The sequence below is a fragment of the Cryptomeria japonica genome, chromosome 7 (assembly GCF_030272615.1).
Source record: "Cryptomeria japonica chromosome 7, Sugi_1.0, whole genome shotgun sequence".
NCBI lineage: Eukaryota > Viridiplantae > Streptophyta > Pinopsida > Cupressales > Cupressaceae > Cryptomeria > Cryptomeria japonica.
Window position 1 is genome coordinate 645744 of NC_081411.1, and position 19336 is coordinate 665079.

Here is a 19336-nt window from a genome sequence, read left to right on the forward strand (position 1 = left end):
GGTTTAGACTTCACCTCATTTGTTCCACCAACTCTTCCCGACTTCTTACCCTACGGTGGTATTCTGGCGAACTGTAGAGTTCTCCTTCGGCACCCTCCGTGACTCCTCCGTTCCCTTCGGGCAACCCTATGATAGTGTAATTCTCTCCGTCTATCTCTGCCTCCGCAACCTCCGTGACACCTCCTGGGTTCCCTTCGGGCAACCCCTTGGCCGATCGTCCCTCGGCAAGCTGCCTTAGCCTACGCCTTCGTTCTATCTGCTATCTGAGATTCAATGCGGTTTGTGCCACTTCCCATTCGTCACTCTGTATCTTTTTATTTTTGTCCTTATTTAGTCTATTGGGCATAAGTCACTTCCATACACAGCAAACACACGCCATGTACACAAAAAAACTTTTATTATTTTTATTTTTATTTTGCCTTTCAGCCACAATTTATATCAGCAGTGTGTCGGGATTATTACAAGGTTCAATTTGCCATCACGCTTTGCGTCCCACGACGATTGTTCCCTTTGCGCGTCGTCGGCCTCTGGGTAAATCTCACCGACGGGTAGGCCCGTTGTGTCCGTGCGCTATCCGTGTCTTCTGCTCCCGAGTTCGTCTAGGCAACGGCACCAAATGTTTGCCCTCTCGAGTAAACGGTTAAATGCAGAAAGTAAATGCACAAAACATAATGGAAATATATTAAATAACCAGCCTCTGTATTAATTCCACAGTCCATGTACAATAAGTGCTTATAACATTACATCTGACACGACTAACATGATCCTACTTTGAAGAAAAGGTACACAATATATAATACCCGAAGGGGTGCGACACAACCGTCGCGACTCCAACTACCTACCCGTCGGCTAACTAACTGACCGCCGTAACTCATTATTACTGACGACAACATAAACATAATATAACAACATAACATAATGATTATTCCCGGCAACATACATATACATATCCATATACATAAAAACTCAGAATAAGGCTGCGATGAATGCCTCTAATTAGCAATCAACCCAACTATTGTGCGTATTGCACACCTCGCCCCATTTTCTTCAAACAGGGGACCCCCGTCCCTGAAATCTCTTACAAATCGGCTACGAGGGCCGAAATGCAAGCTCAGAACTCTCAAGACTCCTTTTAGGCCTGAAATTGTTAAGGTAAACATCGCAAAATGGCCCTCCAGGCCAAAATTCAAAACGGCTTTTACACCCGAAAACCACTCAAGAGCTCTAAAAAAGGGGCATTTTTTTTAATCTGAGGTCAAAACTGAAGAGCACACAGTTATACTGAGAGGGGGGGGTGAATCAGCATAATGAAACTTTTCAATTCAATATTTTATAGGATAGAATCAATCACTAAAAATAATTTTGCATATGAACACAATAACACAAAGATTTAAGTGGAAACCCAATGTGGGAGAAAACCACTGAAAATGAATGCTATATATTTATGTTTCTTCTTTTACAATTTTGTGAGCACCAACCCACTGGAAGCACCAACTCTCTCTGCTGAAATTGTGAGCACCAACTCACTCTTCACAAATCTAATTTTCCATCTTGAAAATGTTGCTGTAACAATGGATGATGGACAATGGTAACACTCTTTAAATCTGCATACACATCTTCATACAAATATGTCACAATTCCTTTCTTAAATCTGCTATAAGCTGATCATAAATCTGCCTTACTCTTCATTTCAAATCTGCATGTGCTAAGTTTATATATCTGCTATTATATTCTAAACTTATGCTCTTTTAGGACTGATTGTTCATGTTTCTCTTTGCACACCTCTTACTTCACCTACGTGAGGTATACTTTCAAAAATCCACAGTTTTATACAGTATATATATCCAACATATCAACCTCCCTCTCAAAGCATTTTTAAAAATTCATATATATATGTGCTAGTTCCACCGGTTGCAAACCAACATGACTTTTAGTTTGAAAAGTCATATCCTTCAATATTTCAATAACTTCTTTTTGTTAAATTCTATTAATAAACTTTTTACAGGAGTATTTGTTTTCCAAAGACTTTTGTTTATATTAATAAACTCTTATGCCATGATACCTTAGACAATATTTTTTCATAATAAACAAACCACTGAACTTAATGAATCCTGATAATATGTATTCGTAAAAATAAGGTATGCAATTTATTTACGATATTATTTTCTCCCAGCCGGTATAAGTAAGTTCCGCTAAACACAAAGTTTAATAATTTTTGCCGTCAAGATTTATTTTTAGTTTTAATACCGTTGATAATATGTGATGAATATAAGCCGCTATACAACACTTTTAATTTTGCCGCTCCATATCTATCTCCACTTTAATTAATTTAAAGTGTGCCGCCGATAATATTGTTCAATATATTAAAGCTCATGAGGTGCCGTCAAAAATACTTGGTTAATATATCCACCATCAAAACATTTTTTCGCTTTAATAAACTTGCCGCTATATTAATATATTTGCCGATAATTATAAAGTCTTTCCATATTATATATCGGGTTATTTATAAAGTCTTTCCATTAATAGTTTTCATTTGATTTCTATTTTTGCCTTCCGATAATGATATAGATACGAACCATGCTGACTGTAATCTTCTGCTTCATCATGCGGATTTGCCAGGAAACTTCCAAACCAACACCCGGCTCTAGGATATATTTTAGATACTTTCATTCTTTCTGTGATGTCATTTTAGATGCTTTCTGCTTTCAATTAATTTGACATCAATGACAATACTTGCATCAAAACCTCCCATCGTGCCTTCGAAATAATGATGAATCCTCAAGTTTGTGAAGCCGAAAATGGTGAAAGTTCAAATTCGCACCGAAATGCAAACTGAAAGCTTGTGAAATACCTTTACTCGCCGAAAATATGCAGGCTCACAAATCGGCTTCATAAGCCGAAATGTGAGGTTCTACAAAACTTGCAAAGTCATCCAACTTGCCAAAAACCTAAAGGAAAGAATCCGGAATCGCGCGATATAGTCTTTATTGAGCCGTAAATCATTCACGTTCATAAAATGAGTAAGACAGTCGCTACACGAAAAGCTCACAAATTTCTCTAATCCGTCGAAAAACGAAAGGGACAAGTTTGTAAAAATATCGCTCAAAGTGCCCACATAAACCGAGAACCTAAACTTCAAAATCGACTTGCTAAGCCAGAAATTAGGAAGAAGTTCGAATTTGCAAATGAAACGTTAAGCTTGAAATTTCACTTGAAGGCAAAATCGGCTCATAAGCCAAAAATGTGAAAAGACTTAAATCTCGCAAAATCTCCTTCAAGCCCGAAAATAAACAAAGGGCATCACAGTTCACCAAGTTGCCTTTCAGTCCGAAATTTTTGAAGGTTTTCAAAACGCCTCCATAACCCGAAAATGAACTTAAAGAAAAAATTGGCTCCCTTATAGCCGAATTACGAGATAAAAGCGAAAATCGGCTTCCTTAGCCGAATTGCGTAAAAGCTGGCAAAACGCACCTCCAAGCCGAATTGCAAGATAAAGAGAAAATTGAGTGGCCGGCGTAAGAGAAATAAAAGGTCAAATCGCGATGTGTACAAACTCGGCCTACAGGGCCAAAAATATGCCTTAAGTTAAAAGATTGGCCTAAAAGGCCAAATTATAAGGCGTGTGAAGTTCTCAAATCGTCTTTCTAAGCCGAAATTCGAAATGAAAGGAGAGGTGAACACTTAAGGGAGAAAATTGGCCCAAAAGGCCAAAGTGCTAGATCCAAATTCGCAAAATAGCCCTTCAAGCCAAAAATGTTGAAGTAAAGGTAAAACTCATAAAACAAAATCTCTCAAAAGGTTTGATAGGCCTGAAATTTGACTAGAGAGGTATTTTAACAAATAGAAAATCTCTTATTTTTGCCTATTTCACCCGAAAATTCGAAAGGGGGCTTTTTTTCAACATAACCAAAGATCTCTCCTTTTAGGTGAATGGCCCAAAATCATAAACAAAGGGCAAGTAAAATAAAGATAAATCTCACATTTTTGGTAAAGCATTTGAAATTGGAAGGTTTAAACTTAATATCTCGCAGTTCACCTCTCAGGCCTAAATTTCGTCTAAGTTTGAAGGCGAATCAAGACAAAGGATCAGAGTTCACATTTGAAGAGAGGCATGTAAAAGATACATCTCACAAAGAGCTTCTCAAGCCCAAACTTTGCTGGATGTTAGAAAACTTAGTATTTGTCAAATTAATTTAATTAATTTTTCAAATTGATTTATTTAAGTGAAATCGATTGTTTGCAGGTCGCAGGACGTCATCGAAAGGAACCAAGAGAAAGCCTGAAACAACAAAGTCAGGCGTTGAAAGCTGAAGAAGAAGATGCAGGAACGCGCTGCAGGGGCGCAATATCTGAACCGAGCATTGGAAAGCGTGTCGTTGAACAACAAGCTAAAGTCCACCACCGAGACTAAAGACCAAAGAACATTCAGAATGCTACTCGAATTATGCATTATCGAAAAATGCACAACTGGTTTTAATTCCAGAAATTTAGTTCTAAAAATTGAAATTGTTTTATTGTAAAACTGTCTGCGGGCCTGTTGACGTGTATTTTGTACACAATCATACACAGAATAAAATACCCGAAGGCATCTTATCCTCTCTTGAATAAAGTCGCTAACTGCTGAAGATTCGCAAGAAGGATCAGTTAGGATGACTCCAATGTTCTGGTTAGTAGGGTCTCTACGTGTGGATAAGCACCAGTGGTCGTTGTGATTTGCTGTGTCCTCAAGGGGCCTTACGTTGCCGAAGATTTTGATGAACTAAACAAACTTTTAAAGAAAAATGACAAAAGAGTAGGGTTTGCAAGAGGTCTAATCTAGTCTAATCCTAAGAATGACTCAATGCGGACAAGACTTGGCAAGATTCTACCAACTTCAATTTTGCCATAAGCTAACAACTCAATTGAAATTGATGCGATCTTCTAAGGTAACAAATGATTTTTTTTCAATACATCAAAGATCAAAGACACTACCACGAAGGTACATATCCAAGATACAGCAACGATTGAAGGTTAAGTGATACGAGTATTCTCCAGTCGACCACGCAGGGCGTTCCTACAATTAGCAAGAAGCTAGTGGTTTGGAAAGCGAATCCTACCAAAGATCAAGTCCCACACTTTGTCCTTCGAATTAACACACTACTTTGATTGAGAATGATTCAAGTAAATTGAACAACCATGAAGATAACTTAAGAGACTTGCAACAAAACACCATAACTTCAATATTTCATTGATCTCAAGGTCATCATGTACAACAATTGTTTGAATTCTTTCTTCAAAACTCAATCTTGCTACAAAAGTAAATTACTTCTAATCTCTCTAATACATCAATAATCTAATCTTCTTCTCCCATCTAATTATTGAAAATGAAATGAAATGAGGGTATAAATAGCATCCTCAATTACAATGAACGGTCCAGATCAAAAAGCAGATCAACGGTCAAGATCATGACACCTAAACCCTAATTAGGGTTTGTTACAAATGGCCTCCTTTTTACTGAACAATATTAAATGCATAGCCAAATATTAAATTTGGCACAAAAACCTAGGAGACATAGACCAATGACAATTAAGATGCCATGTCATCTATAACAACCTCTCATCTAGAATCTTATTCCCTTTCCAATGCTCCTTTTTAGCATATGCAATGAATCTTGATACGATTCCTTCGATCTCAGCAATTGGAATCTCGGGAAGATTCTTCATTCTTTCTTCCAAGTGGATGACCTGATCAAATGCATCTAGAAGAGCTGCGTCCCATGTTGATTCAAGTTCCTTAGTCTTTTCAATCAGGAGCATGGTAGTAAACATCTGGTCCTGTTGCTCGTCTGTGATATTAGAGTCCTTGCAAAAGATGACCTTGATTCTATCCTCCAATTCTTGTAAATCCACATCTGTCTCAACTTCGATCCTCCTGCCAAGAATGGTACGTAGTACCTCAAATACTCTGTCCTGGATCGGATTGATCACCTCCTCAACATGGCTACATCTAGTACTGATGTCCTCAAAGAGAACACTCTTCATCTGGAGTAAGGTTGACCACTGAAGCAAACTGTGAGGTCCTCCATCCATGATCTTTTCCTGTGCTAAGACCTTCCTCGATGTTTGTCTGATTACTTTCAAGACAGGAATGATAACATCTCTGGTATGAGCAAAAGCGGCTACTGTTATCATCAAGTTGTGGATTATCTCAAGAACCTGGATAGCCCTACGAATAGTCTTCATCATCCTTGTTACAAATTCTACGGCAACTATATGAGATTTGTCCATCCAAGTACTCATACGCTGGACCATACTCCTGAATCTCTCTGCCTCATTAATTGATTGAAGGGGAAGTGCCTGTACGGGTGATCTTGCTGGATCCTGACGTCCCAAAGGTTCATTGAGATGGCCGAAATATGTCCTCCATGCACCTCTCTCTCTCTCGAGCTTTCTATTCTTCTCCATTTCTTCTCTAAGCTTGTCTTTCAAGGCCTCAAATGAATCAGTGGCATCGTCCATCATCTGTTCGGCTGTGGATGGACCTAGCTCAAATGTCTCTATATCATATTCCTCTGCTAGGATCTCCCCCTCATACTTGTCCACTGCCGGTGTAGCTATCTGCAATTTTCTGGATCCAGTCTCATCTCTAATCATCTTGGACATCTTGGTAGCCTTCCTCTTCTCTGTTACTTCCTGAGAACGTCCAACAAGGCTCTCCAAATCAATTACATTGTCTTCGTCCTCTATCACGATCACCTTGGTTAACCTTTCCTTCAACCAATCTGGGATGGCCGATCTTGTCTCTTTGACCTGTATTTCCTTATGCAATATTTCTTCTTCTCTGGGAGGAGATGTTATTTCGTTATCTTCTCTATCTTCATGTAGCTCATAATCTTGGAGAGATCCATCTGGTGACCCTTGCGGTGCTTGTCCTTCTTCCTGCCTATCGTTCTGTACCATCAACTCCATAGATTCTTCCACTTCAAGTGTCCTTTTCTCTGGTCAAGAAGATGTACCGGATGAACGATCTCGATTGGCCCCTTGCTTCTTCTTGGAAGATTCTCTCTTTTCAGGTCTCTCTTTCCTCTTCGAACCTCTTGGATGGAGATTGCCTTCACTCGCACATCGAAGGTCACCCTCACTTGCATTTCTGGGATTAGGATTGCCTTCGCTTACACTAGCTCCACCTTCGGCTGGTTTCTCTTCCAAAGTGAAAGTCATAGCTATGCCTTGCTCTCTCAACTTCTGATGCTGTACGTCAACCCATCTGCGAGTACAAGACAAGACTGGAGCCATCAAAGCATCTAGATCCACGACCTCGGGCTCATTCCAATCTAACCTTATTGATTTGCTTTCTCGATCATAGGATGATTGGAGATGTCTGCCACTGTCCTGAGCTTGGTCGGCCACTCTGTAAATCTTGCATTTCTTGATGAAATCCAAAGGCAATCTAGAATGCATCTTTCTTTTCACTTCAAGATCATCTAAGAGATTCATCATAAAATCTTCTATTTGGTACTCATGCTTAAACTTCCTACCGACTGTCTCCTCTAAATATCCATGTGGATCAAAGCTTTCTCTCAAGGCAAAGGATGAAAAGAATACAAAGCTAACTCCTTCTTTGCGTCATCCATGGCTAAAGCATTAGGACATACCTAAACTGAATTACCCAATATGATAGGTACCGGAACTCCATTCCCATGTCTGTGTCTGAATGCCTTTGCATAAGCTGCCAATTGTCTTGTTACTTCAAGTAACACAATTCTGTCTGTCGGATATCTCGGCAACATGTATGGAGGTGAAAGACATCCATGAACTCTAATATAAGTAAACTTCGGAAATTGGATAAACCAAGCACCGTACCTCTTTACTAACTCCTATGCATCCTGAGATAATCTGTTGTGAATCCCACCTTGCAACGTCCTTGTGATGTTCATCGTGAAGGTATCATTAACTAGCTTGTAGTTGCTTCCTGGCGGATGATGCAAGTGGACATAGGAATCACAAACTCTGACCTCGCCGGGTCCTCTTCCGATCACTCCTCTGTGAGGTAGTCCTGCGTACTCAAAGCTCCTGATCAAGGCATATATGACGTATGAACTCATGTAGAAGGACTTGGTAGCCTTGAGTCTCCTCAACTGTACGTCCAAGCAATGGCTAATCATTCTAGCCCAATGAATTGTTCCTTTTCCCTGAACGATCACCTGGATGAAGTAGAACATCCACTTCTCAAAGTAGAAGGCCTGAGGGGCTCCTGTGACTCGGTTGAGCATTGTGATCAAATCTCTGTACTCCTCTTGGAAATCAATCCTATGCGGTGTGTTCGGGATCTTGCTCAGGTGAGGACGACTCTTGAGTAACCAGTTCTTGTTGATGATGCTTAGACAAGCATCTAGATCATCTTCGTACATTGACCTGGCTCCTTCTATGCTCTTGTATATCATGTCTTTGTGCTCTGGAAGATGAAAAGCCTCACTTATAGCTTCCTCTGAAAGATACGCCAAAGTGTTTCCTTCATTGGACACGATCGTTTTGGACTGAGGATCATAATGACGAGCACACTCGATCATCAACTCATGGCACTGAACTGCTGGAGGGAAGTCGGCCGCCTTAATGATGCCACTCTCAATTATCCTCCGGGCGACAGGTGATGGCTTGCCAATGTAAGGGACCTCTCGAAACTTCTTCGTGCTGAAGTTGCCCAAGTTGGTATCTCCAATGTTGCTCCATTTAGACACGATCTTGGTCTCCACTTCTTCGGTCTTTTGATCTTCCTTCATGAGAGCTGGACGACTGGTGGATGCTCCCGCCTTCGGGGTCGCCATACCTACACAACATTTCATAATAAGAACTAGATTTTGCAATGCATAACATAGATTATATTAATTTTAGGAAACTTCATGATAAGTCCTAGAGTTATCATTTCCTAAAAATGATTGAGCTACTGGAATTCAAAATTTCAAAATTCAAAATTTGAAGGCTATGACGATCAAAAATTCAAAATTAAAACAAGGGATCTTCGCCATACCTCACTTGAGAGCTAACTCTAGAATGCAAAACAAGGAATTTGCCTAGGCAAAATTAATGTTAGATGGCTTCGACGTGATCTTGAAGGATAATGAACGTCCTCTTTATCAATTCGCCACCCTTGGGATCTTTGATGTGATCTTCAATGTCTTTGGCAAGTTCGCCTTAATTCTAATCAAGATTCGCACTCCCTTTCAATGATGCTTCGAACTACTTCCTTTGCTAAATTCGCACTTCCTTTGGATAGAAATTCGCACACCTTTTGCCTTCTCCAAATCGCATGTGAGAAATGATAAAATGATAATTTGAAAATGAAATTTTCACCTCGTCTTTATAGGCACTTAACCCCTCATTTACCTCTAAGCCGACTTTGCCAAAATGAGGTAATTTAAAACAATTTTTTAAATAAAACCAAGGCCGACTTTTATAAAATAAAAGAATTAAAATCCCAAGCGCCCTATTTTTATTATTTAAAATAATAATTAATTAATTAAATGCCATCGTTTTTTAATTAATTCGATTTTTAAATAGGCAAAAATTAATTAATTAATGTTTATGCGCAATTTTTAAATGCTATCAATTAATGTATCGATTTTTCTAGCATTTAATAAATTTCAAAAAAATGTATTTTTGCGCCAAAACTTGGAGAAGTGGAAAGATTCAAACCTTATCGCTCTGGTCCCTGATTGAGGGACAGGAGCGAACTATCATCTTGGCCTTGATCCTTTTGAGTTTTACGTTCAAAACCTCCATCTCCACGTTGAAACTGGCATATTTGCAAGGAATTTCGAACTTGAGTGACTTGATTTCGTAAATAAATGGCTCCTGAGGTTGATATCGCCTTGGTCCCTTGGTGAGGGATAGGAGCGATCCCTATGTTCTAGCCAAAATTCTTCGTTTTGTAACCTTTGTTTCTTGTTCATTGCCTTCCAAACGATATCCTTGATCTTGTGTATCTTTGCCTTGTCATGATTTTGAAGGAAAATGAATGATTTTGTGAAAATCGCCCTGGTCCTTGCCTGAAGGACAGGAGCGATATAGGTTCCTTGTTCAAATTGATCACCTTTTAACATTTGGCCTCTTTGCACATCATCTTCTTAAGATACCTTTGATACTTTGCAACCTCGCATAACCTTGACTTGGCATGATTTTTGAAGGATTTGGCTAGTATGGTAAATATCGCCCTGGTCCCTGACTGAGGGACAGGGGCGAACTTCAATGTTTTGGGCTCATCCTTGCTTCCATCAACTTGCAATTGCTTTCATAATATAGAATGAGGTCCTTTGATCCCTCTTGGACACTTGAAACTTGATAAACCTTCAAAATTTAAGCCTTCATGAAGATTTTGCTCTGGTCCCTGACTGAGGGACAGGAGCGATCTTGGACATTTGGTGCAATTCTTTCAACTTTAGCGGTCCTTGTAACTTTGTTCTTCGTCAAGACGCTTCAAAACGTCCTTGCCTCCATGTATCCTGACTTGGAATGGTTTGAACTTGAGTGGAAGGCAAGATAATCATCATTTTGCCCTGGTCCCTGGCTGAGGGACAGGAGCGAATTTGCACTTGTAGGCTCCATCATACTTTGCTAACTTCAAAACTTATCTTCAACGATCTTGTTGTGCACCTTTTCATTCATCCTTGGCAGGGAGTTTGTTCAAACTTGGCAAGAAATTGACCTAAGGCAAAAATCGTTCTGGTCCCTGACTGAGGGACAGGAGCGCCTAGGCCAATTTGAGTCTTCTATTGATGTTTTGTACTCTTCAATTTGCCTTCAACGGGTTCATTTCATCCTCCTTTCTTGCTTCAAACTCGAAACTTGCTCAATCTTCACCCAAATTTTGCCCTATGAGGAATTTCGCTCTGGTCCCTGGGAGAGGGACGGGAGCTTCACTGAATTTCGCCCTGGTCCCTGACTGAGGGACAGGAGCGAATTTTCATTTTGGTCCATTTTTTCTTACATTCGCGTTTCCAAATTATATTCAACTGATGAAGTGTATCTCCTTTGATCTCTTCAAATCGTCAAGTTGTTCAAATCCTGCAAGGACAAGGCAATGTTTGATTTTGAGCTCCGGTCCTTCACTGAGGGACAGGAGCGATTTTTACTCCTGGGGCATTTTTGTGCTCATGAAATTCTTCAAATTATATTCAACGGAAAGATCATGCCTCCCTTTACCACTTCCACTCTAAAAATCATCTTGATCCTGCAGAGACAGTAAGATTTTGAAAAACGAGCTCCGGTCCTTCACTGAGGGACAGGAGCGATTTTGCTCTTAGCCTCTGGCGAATTCACTTCACTTCAAAACTGCATCCTACGAGAGGAAGCTCAAAAAGCTCTCAAGACTGACTGGACTCTGGCCTGAAAAGATCAAAACGGGAACCCTAAGGCTTGACCCTAATCCAGACAACTGACTTACTACCAAAACCCTAAAAAGCGAAGCGAAAGGCGAGCGAAAAACGAGCAAAAAGAGGGGGTCCCCATTTTAATGGGGCGATGTGTGAAATGGTCACAACAGGGCCCCACTCAAGATATTTTGAAACAAAGGGGAAACAGGTCAATTGTGGTCAATTATATCCAACCACTGGATAGACCCAAATTGAATTCAAACAGTTTTAGGCAATTGAGAGGGTGGTTGGGTGGATGATTGAGATTTTAATAGGCATGGGTTAAAGCTGCAAGCTTCTTAAGGCAGATCAGGACACTTGGATGCAGTCCATCCTAGCCTCTGATTCATATTGTAAAATCTATAAAAGGCAGAGGCCTTTCTTTTGTAAAGGGTTAGAATAGGTTAGATTTTAGGCATAGCATAGAGATGTTGCAGAAATTGTTGTAATGGCAGCTGAAGCAAATATATGAACATTGAAATATGGTGTTTGTTGTCTTTGTTTTAGTCTGTTTGCATGGTTTCTTTCAGCTGGTTAAATTTAGAGTGTAGGGATTTTAATGGTGAAGCATAGAGGGGTATTTGATGCATTTCTGGTTCATACCATCGGGGGTCTGCTGATTATAGGTCATCGTGCATTGTTAGTCTGAACCCAAAACTGTGCTTAGTTCAACTGCAAGTGTTCGTCTTAGGCTGCGCCAGAATTGGGTGCCTACAACAAGTGTCTCCATTCTGAAAATCCTCCATCCCTTGGAGCTTGCACCGTTTTTGTCTAGTTGTGAGGGTACCTCTGGCGAAACAAGAACTCGTTTATCGAAATTTGTCTACCCACCACATCAGCTGTTATCATCCTTGTCCTTAGGCTTCCTGAACCCTTACCTTTTGATTTTATTTTGCAGTCTGAAAATCGTGGCAGACTAGCTTGTTGCAAAACGTAAGACCCTTTGTGCTCCCAGCAAATCACATCAATCACTGAGTAATCCTGCAGTCAAGACCTGACAACCGAAACCTTGAGGTCATCCCCCATTGATCAATTTAAAATAGCATTAGGGATTTCCTTATCTTGAGAGGATAGGATACTTAGCATTCTATTTTGCATTGGCCAGATGAAGTCGTAGTTCTGCGATTTTAGCCATGTCAACACCTACCTTTCTATAGTGAGACCGAACTGTGTGTTCCGATTGGCAATTGATTCTATCATCAATTGCCCCGAGTAGTTTGGGGTTTATAACAATATGAAATCAGTCAAGCAACAATGGAATATAACCCCCATGTGTGGGTAAACATAATAACCCTCTTTATTAATCAGTGTGCTAGCCATAGAATTGGTCAATTAACATACGCCTGCTAGTGTAAGGGGGGTTTAATTAATGTATGCCTGCTAGCCTCAATCCAAAAAAAATTCAAATACACAAGCCTACCTACCTTGCAAACTCAAACCTAAACCTGAACCAAAACCAGCAATTTAGTATAAAGTATGTTGGAAAATTAAATTTTAGACAGAAGGCAAAATGTGAAAGGGGACCATTTCTCCACTCATGTTTCTTTTTTTCATACACTTGTGATAGTTATTTTCTCAGCTACCATTGACCACCAATTATGACTACCTAGAGTACAATGTAACCCATGCTTTTCACACAGCTGAATGCATTATCGATTGTAAGTTGCATCTTAAGTAGCTTCTAAATCACAAAAACCATGTAAAATATTGAGCTTTATTCACATTTGACAAAGGACTTAGTCCCATAACCACGTAAAGCTTGACAATTTCTCCATTTCTCCATTTCTCCACTCATGGCTTCCAAGAATCATCAATAATTTTTAGAAACGCTATTTCAACATAAATACGATTTATCTAGACTAAAGTGTAAAAAAGTAAAAACATTAAAAAACACTATGAAATTAGGTTGGCTATGCTTACAGCCTGGTTTGTTGTTCTTGGAAACCCATCAAGAATAAATCCCGTTTCCCCCTTTGCTGCACTCTTTTCAAGACGCTTTGATAGCAGATTCACAACTATATCATCTGGAACCAGTTTCCCTTGATTCACAAAACTTGCCAGCTACAACATGTAAAATCAAAGGATAGAAAACATGTCAAATTCTATACAAAAAGATAACACGATAAAATTGTGACCTTTCTATAAGATCTGCAAATCAGTTTTTTCTTAAGTTTAAAGAAATGCTATTGGATCTAGCCATCAATTTTACAAACAGCGAAACGATAAACACCAACTTCAATATCCAAGTCTCTGTAAATATCTCCGCCCTTCCTGCCATACTAAGCATTTCATTAACTTTGAAAATTCTTAAAATCCCCCAATTAACTCTTTCATGTTGTTGATGATGGCTAAGACAAATCATATCGACATCAAAGGTTAAATGAAAGTCAATTATTTGTATCTTTGCCTCATAAAAATGACCCGATCTCTCTTAAGCATTCAAGCATTTGCAATTAACCTTAAAATTCTTGAAAACAAACAACGAACAAGTCAGATTTGAGCACCGACTTTATGATGGAATTGACAAATGAAAGATTCCCCTGGAAACCAATTACCACATTTTTAGTTAAGTGTTTCAGAAAAAAGTGCTGAATGGTTCAATGATCTAACACTTATGCATAGCCACCAAGAAACTCCAATATAGAAACAAGGACCTTGCACCCACATCATCTCATGAAAATATTTATATATTATATAATCTCAGTTTTTTCATTTTTTCAAATATTCTGATATTAAATGGTTATATGCCATTGCACCAGAAAAACATAGGCCAACAATCACATCTCTTCTCTGTAATGACACCCTTATTTCAGATACAACAGTTTAATTTTTAATCGATAAAGAAAATTATATAAAAGTTATATTGAGAGTAAACTAGGAAGAGTCCAGTTACCAAAAATTAATGAATAGTTTCCTGCAGCAGCAGCAACTTGTTCTTCAAAAGCACTAACTGAACATGAATATATTAGAGGATCTAAACAATAGTTCCAAAAATGATTCCCTTTTAACAAATAATGTTCATCAGAACAAAATACTGCTGAAAGTTTTAAAAACTACTGTACTAAACAAAGCATCATTTTGAAACCCAAAATAAAATTGTAGTTAAATTATTGAGCTACTGCTCCCAGTTTTTCATTAAGCCCATTTGTGCTCTTAAGGGAATCAACTGTAAGAGGAATAACAGTCTGCTGCTTCTGTGGGACGTCATGTCCAGCTTTGTTAGGCAGATATTCGAGTTTCTCAGATTTAACTGGAAAGGTGGCAATGTTGGTTATAATTCATGCAATGTGAGATCTTGAAGCTATAAATTTCTTCAAAAACATAGGAAGGAAAATATGGCCACAAATATAATAAACTTTGCAATGGCCACCACTGATTTTTTAATTTTTATATGGAAATAATATAGAAAACAAGGCAGCTTGGCTACTAAATGTTAACTTCAGATGCATGCAATAATGTGAAAGCTCTTAACAGGAAAATCACTCTAACCAATACACAACCATAGGAAATATTAGAAGTTACAACTACTGATGTTCAATTCTTCAAACATGTGTTAGCCCAAAGCAATATCAAAGAGACAAGCAGCTGAAATCAGATTTCCTGATAATAAATTGGAACATAACAAGGGCAGTAAACTCACTCCAATGGATCAAGAAAGGGCACATGCAAGTGCCCAACCAACAGCAATCAGCTTCTTAAACTTTACCAGCAATTACCCCTTATAATGATGCCACAATATGCAAATTTTCGACCTCAAGTAGGACTGATTTGAATTTGGTCTGAAACACCAGCCAAGGGCAAACAATACAGCCACCTTGAGGAGTGATTTGCTCTAGAAAAATCTATACTTTGCCAACAATGCAAATGAGGGCTCAAAATGAATAGGCCAACTGTGATAAGTCAATAGAAGTAATACCCAAATTGATAATCTTCAGCCTTCAAGAAGATCACAAATTTGCTTCAGCTACTTAGAGAAGGGCATTTTCCAGTTTTCTGAAAATCAACTCCAGCAAGCAGAAAATGAAACCAATCATCACCAAACCCACCCCACACATTCAAACCACACACCAAAACTGGAAACCCAAATCAGAAAACCTTGAAAATCTTCATTATTCCCAAACCAAAATCTCTAAACAAGCCAAAAATCACTGAAACTTCAATCTCTGATGCAATGACCAGTAAGGGTGGATCTCTCACCACTGAAACTAGTGTCTCAGCTGAGGGTCTTCGTCCTCTAACCAGCAATTTTTGTTCTCTGGAGAAATTCCAGCAACATAACATTATATTCACCAAAACAAAGATGTACAAATGAAGGCTCAATCTCCCTTTTAAAGAATGAAAAAGTGAATTAGGGCAACTTTAGGGTTTTTCCACTCTTTTGTCATTTTGAATTTAACTTTATCTTCTCCATGTCTAGGTGTTCCCCCTTTTTGACTTCTTAAAATATTTTGCATTTTAAATATTTCATTTTCTCCCTTTTGTGTCCACTTTCTAAGGCATTATTTTAGCCTCAAGTCAAACAACATTATTCAACTAGGCCATGGAGTACTTTTCTGAAAGGCTTAAATGCAACATTAAAAGATTGAAATGGCCAATAGGACAAATATTTCTTTGAAGCCTTTGAACTCACCAAGGTCAAAGATAGTTACCCAGCACTGACTGAAGAAACTAGTGACCCACTGACTTACCATAAATAGTAAGTAATAAAAATAACTCCCTGCAAAAAATAGAAAACTTTGTCGGAAAGCTCAAAAACTCTTGCATGATCTCAACCAAGACACAAAGTCCCTTAACCAAAACCATTTAGCCTACAGGAACTCAGAATAGGCTAATGGTACTTCCATGCTGACTAGGCGCAGAGAGGGGACATTACAAACTTGGCCTTGACTAAGGTATTTGTGTAATGGACACCCAGGAATGCCCAAAAACTATACCAATTGCTGCTAGGAATTTTATCAAACAGTTTGCATCCAACTCCTTATTTCTCCGTTTAATGTTTTAAATTCCCTTATGGCTCCGGAAATGAAATGTTGGTTTGTTTTACATGGAATTGAAATCACAGAATATGGACAAGAATGAAACTACAATAATATGCAAACTGAAAATTGAACTTCTGCTGATAAGATGTTATTTTCAGATTTTAATAAAATCAAATACATGGCAGATTATCAACTCACTAATTATTCCAGCATTATTGACATAATACTCCAGCAATCATTTTCAATCTTGCTGCTACAGTGACATGAATAGTACCCGCGTGAATAGTAACCGCGTGAATAGTACCCGCGTGAATAGTGTTGTAGCAATATTAATTTGTCTTCGACAGGTCCAATATCTTCATAAAATCATCTCCTCAAAATGGCATAAGCATCGGACAAGTAGGGAAGAAGATATGAACAAACATTAAATCTGCCTGTAGCTGGAAATGCACCCAATCTGCCTGATAATGAAGCTCATAGCAATGGATTCCAAAGGCCAAACCCCAGGGGAATGACGTCTAGAATGTCACAAGAGAGGATAAACGTCCTCTAATGCCAAGAACGGATTTGCAACTCACACATACCAATTCTTCTCATATTCAACATGTCTAATGAAGCCACAAACGTTTTCTTTTATTCTTTTTCCAAGGGTCCACTCAACTCTCATGGGCAATGTGGGATAAAAGATGAGCAATATAAAACATATATTAAAATATTCACTTAAATCTCCCTTGGGTACCGACCCCCATAAAATAAATATTAGAGTAACACTTTAATATTTTACAATTAAATTAAATGTTACTTTAATAAAACTTCAGGCATTAAAATGTATTAGCAATCGGACTTTGAATAATGCAAGTGATAGCTCGTCGGAAAGCTCTCACAGAGGAGTATCAAATCCAAACACCAAAACTGGCCTCCACTATGTCTTGCTGACTTACTAAAAATAGTAAGTATGCCTGAAACTGAGTAAATCAACTTCGTTTTGGCCCAAACTGGAAATGACTAGGCCAAAACACTCCAGGATCCCCTTAAACCCTTCGTTAGCCCTCGGGACCATGTAGAACAAGGCTAACGCACACACACTTGGTCAACTGCTAAAGTGGGGACATTACAGTCTGCCCCCCTTGAAATTGCTTGTCCTCAAGCAATCTCAGTCCAGCCTGCTGAATAACCTGCTCACTCTCCCATGTAGAATCCTCCTCCGGCAGGTCTCTCCATCTGACCAAATACTCCTTCACTATCCTGTTTCTAAGCTTCCTCTCTCTGGTGTCCAGAATAGCCTCGGGTACTAACACAAGCTTCCTCTCCTCATCCAAAGGGGGTAAATCTGCAGAAGGCACTACACTCTGACCAATGGCTTTCTTAAGCCTAGACACATGAAACACATTGTGCACCCGACTGCCCTCTGGAAGCTCAAGCTCATAGGCGACTTCGCCCACTCTACGAATCACCCTGTAGGGACCATAAAATCTAGGCTTCACTTTTCAACTCCGCTCTTCTTGAGCGATGACTGTCTATATGGTTGTAGCCTCAAGTAAACCATATCCCCTACCTCGAAACTGCACTCCATTCGGTGCTGATCAGCGTACAATTTCTATTGATTCTGGGCCTCTTGTATATTCACCTTGAGCACTTTCAGGATGTCCTGACTATCCTGCAATAAGTTTTTGGCTTTGGGCACTCTGCTGTCCCCCAAAACTAAATCCATGAAGCTAGGTGCGTCATAACCATAGAGTGCCATGAAAGGAGTCATCCTGATGGACATATGATAAGTGGTGTTATAACAATACTCTCCCATATGCAACCATCTGACCCAAGCCTTTTGTTGTGCAGTTACATAGTTCCTCAAATATCCCTCCACCCATTTATTCACAATCTCTGTTTGCCCATCTGTCTGCGGATGATAACTAGTGCTAGGTGTAAGATCTGTACCACACAACCTAAACAACTCCTGCCAAAAAACTACTTACTATCCCGATTACTGACAATGAATCTGGGCAACCCATGTAACCTGAATATCTCTCTAAAGAAAAGATCTGCCACCTGTGCTGCTGTGTAAATGGACGGAATAGCAAAGAAGTGAGCAAACTTCGTCAAGCGGTCCACCACCACATAGATGCAATCCCTTCCCTGCACTCGTGGTAAACCAATGATGAAGTCCATCGAAATACTTTCCCATTTCCTATCAGGAATGGGCAAGGGCTGTAATAAACCTGCAAGAAATGTGTGCTCTCCCTTATTCTGTTGACAAACCGCACACTCCCTGACATACCTCTGAACATCATCCTTGAGCCCTCTACATGAGAACCGCTCTCGGATCTGCCTGTAGGTCTTGAAGATCCCCGGATGCCCACCTGTGGGTGCATCATGAAATGCCTTCAGTATCACCTCTCTCAAATGTGATGACGGAATCAAATAAACCCTGTCCTGAACTCTGATCAATCCATCTATCACCTCATAGCGATCCTCCTGTATAGTACTTGAAACAATCCAGAAGCCCAAGCATCTCCGACATAATCTGCTATAATCCGATCTCTCCAATCTATTGAAATCTTTGCCAGAGCACATAAGTGAGGTCTCTGAGATAAGGCATCAGCCACCACGTTTTTCTTACCTTTGACAAACACTATGTCAAAGTCATAAGCCTGCAATTTAGTAACCCATTTCTATTGCCGGTCATTAAGATCACGCTGGTTCATGAAGTATTTAATACTGTTGTGATCAGTTTTGATCACAAAACGCCTACCTACCAAATATGATAGGAATTTGGCCAATGCATGCATTATGGCCAACATCTCCCGGTCATAGACAGAATAACTCCTCTCAACTCCCCGGAGCTTCCTACTCTCGAATGCAATGGGATGCTTCTCCTGCATCAATACTGCTCCAATCCCATCACCCGATGCATCACAATGAAGCTCAAAAGGCTTCGTGAAATCTGGTAGAGCTAGAATTGGACATGAAGACA

At 39.4% G+C, this 19336-nt stretch overlaps 1 protein-coding gene across 1 annotated transcript in view; it reads right to left on the reverse strand.

Annotated features, from left to right (window-relative positions):
* LOC131029414 (probable adenylate kinase 6, chloroplastic) overlaps window positions 1-19336 on the reverse strand; it is a 63370-nt gene that overhangs the window by 15568 nt on the left and 28466 nt on the right. The window contains exon 2 of the mRNA XM_057959889.2: window positions 13307-13447. Within this exon, the coding sequence (XP_057815872.2) occupies window positions 13307-13447 (141 nt within the window). The remainder of the gene's footprint in view (window positions 1-13306; window positions 13448-19336) is intronic.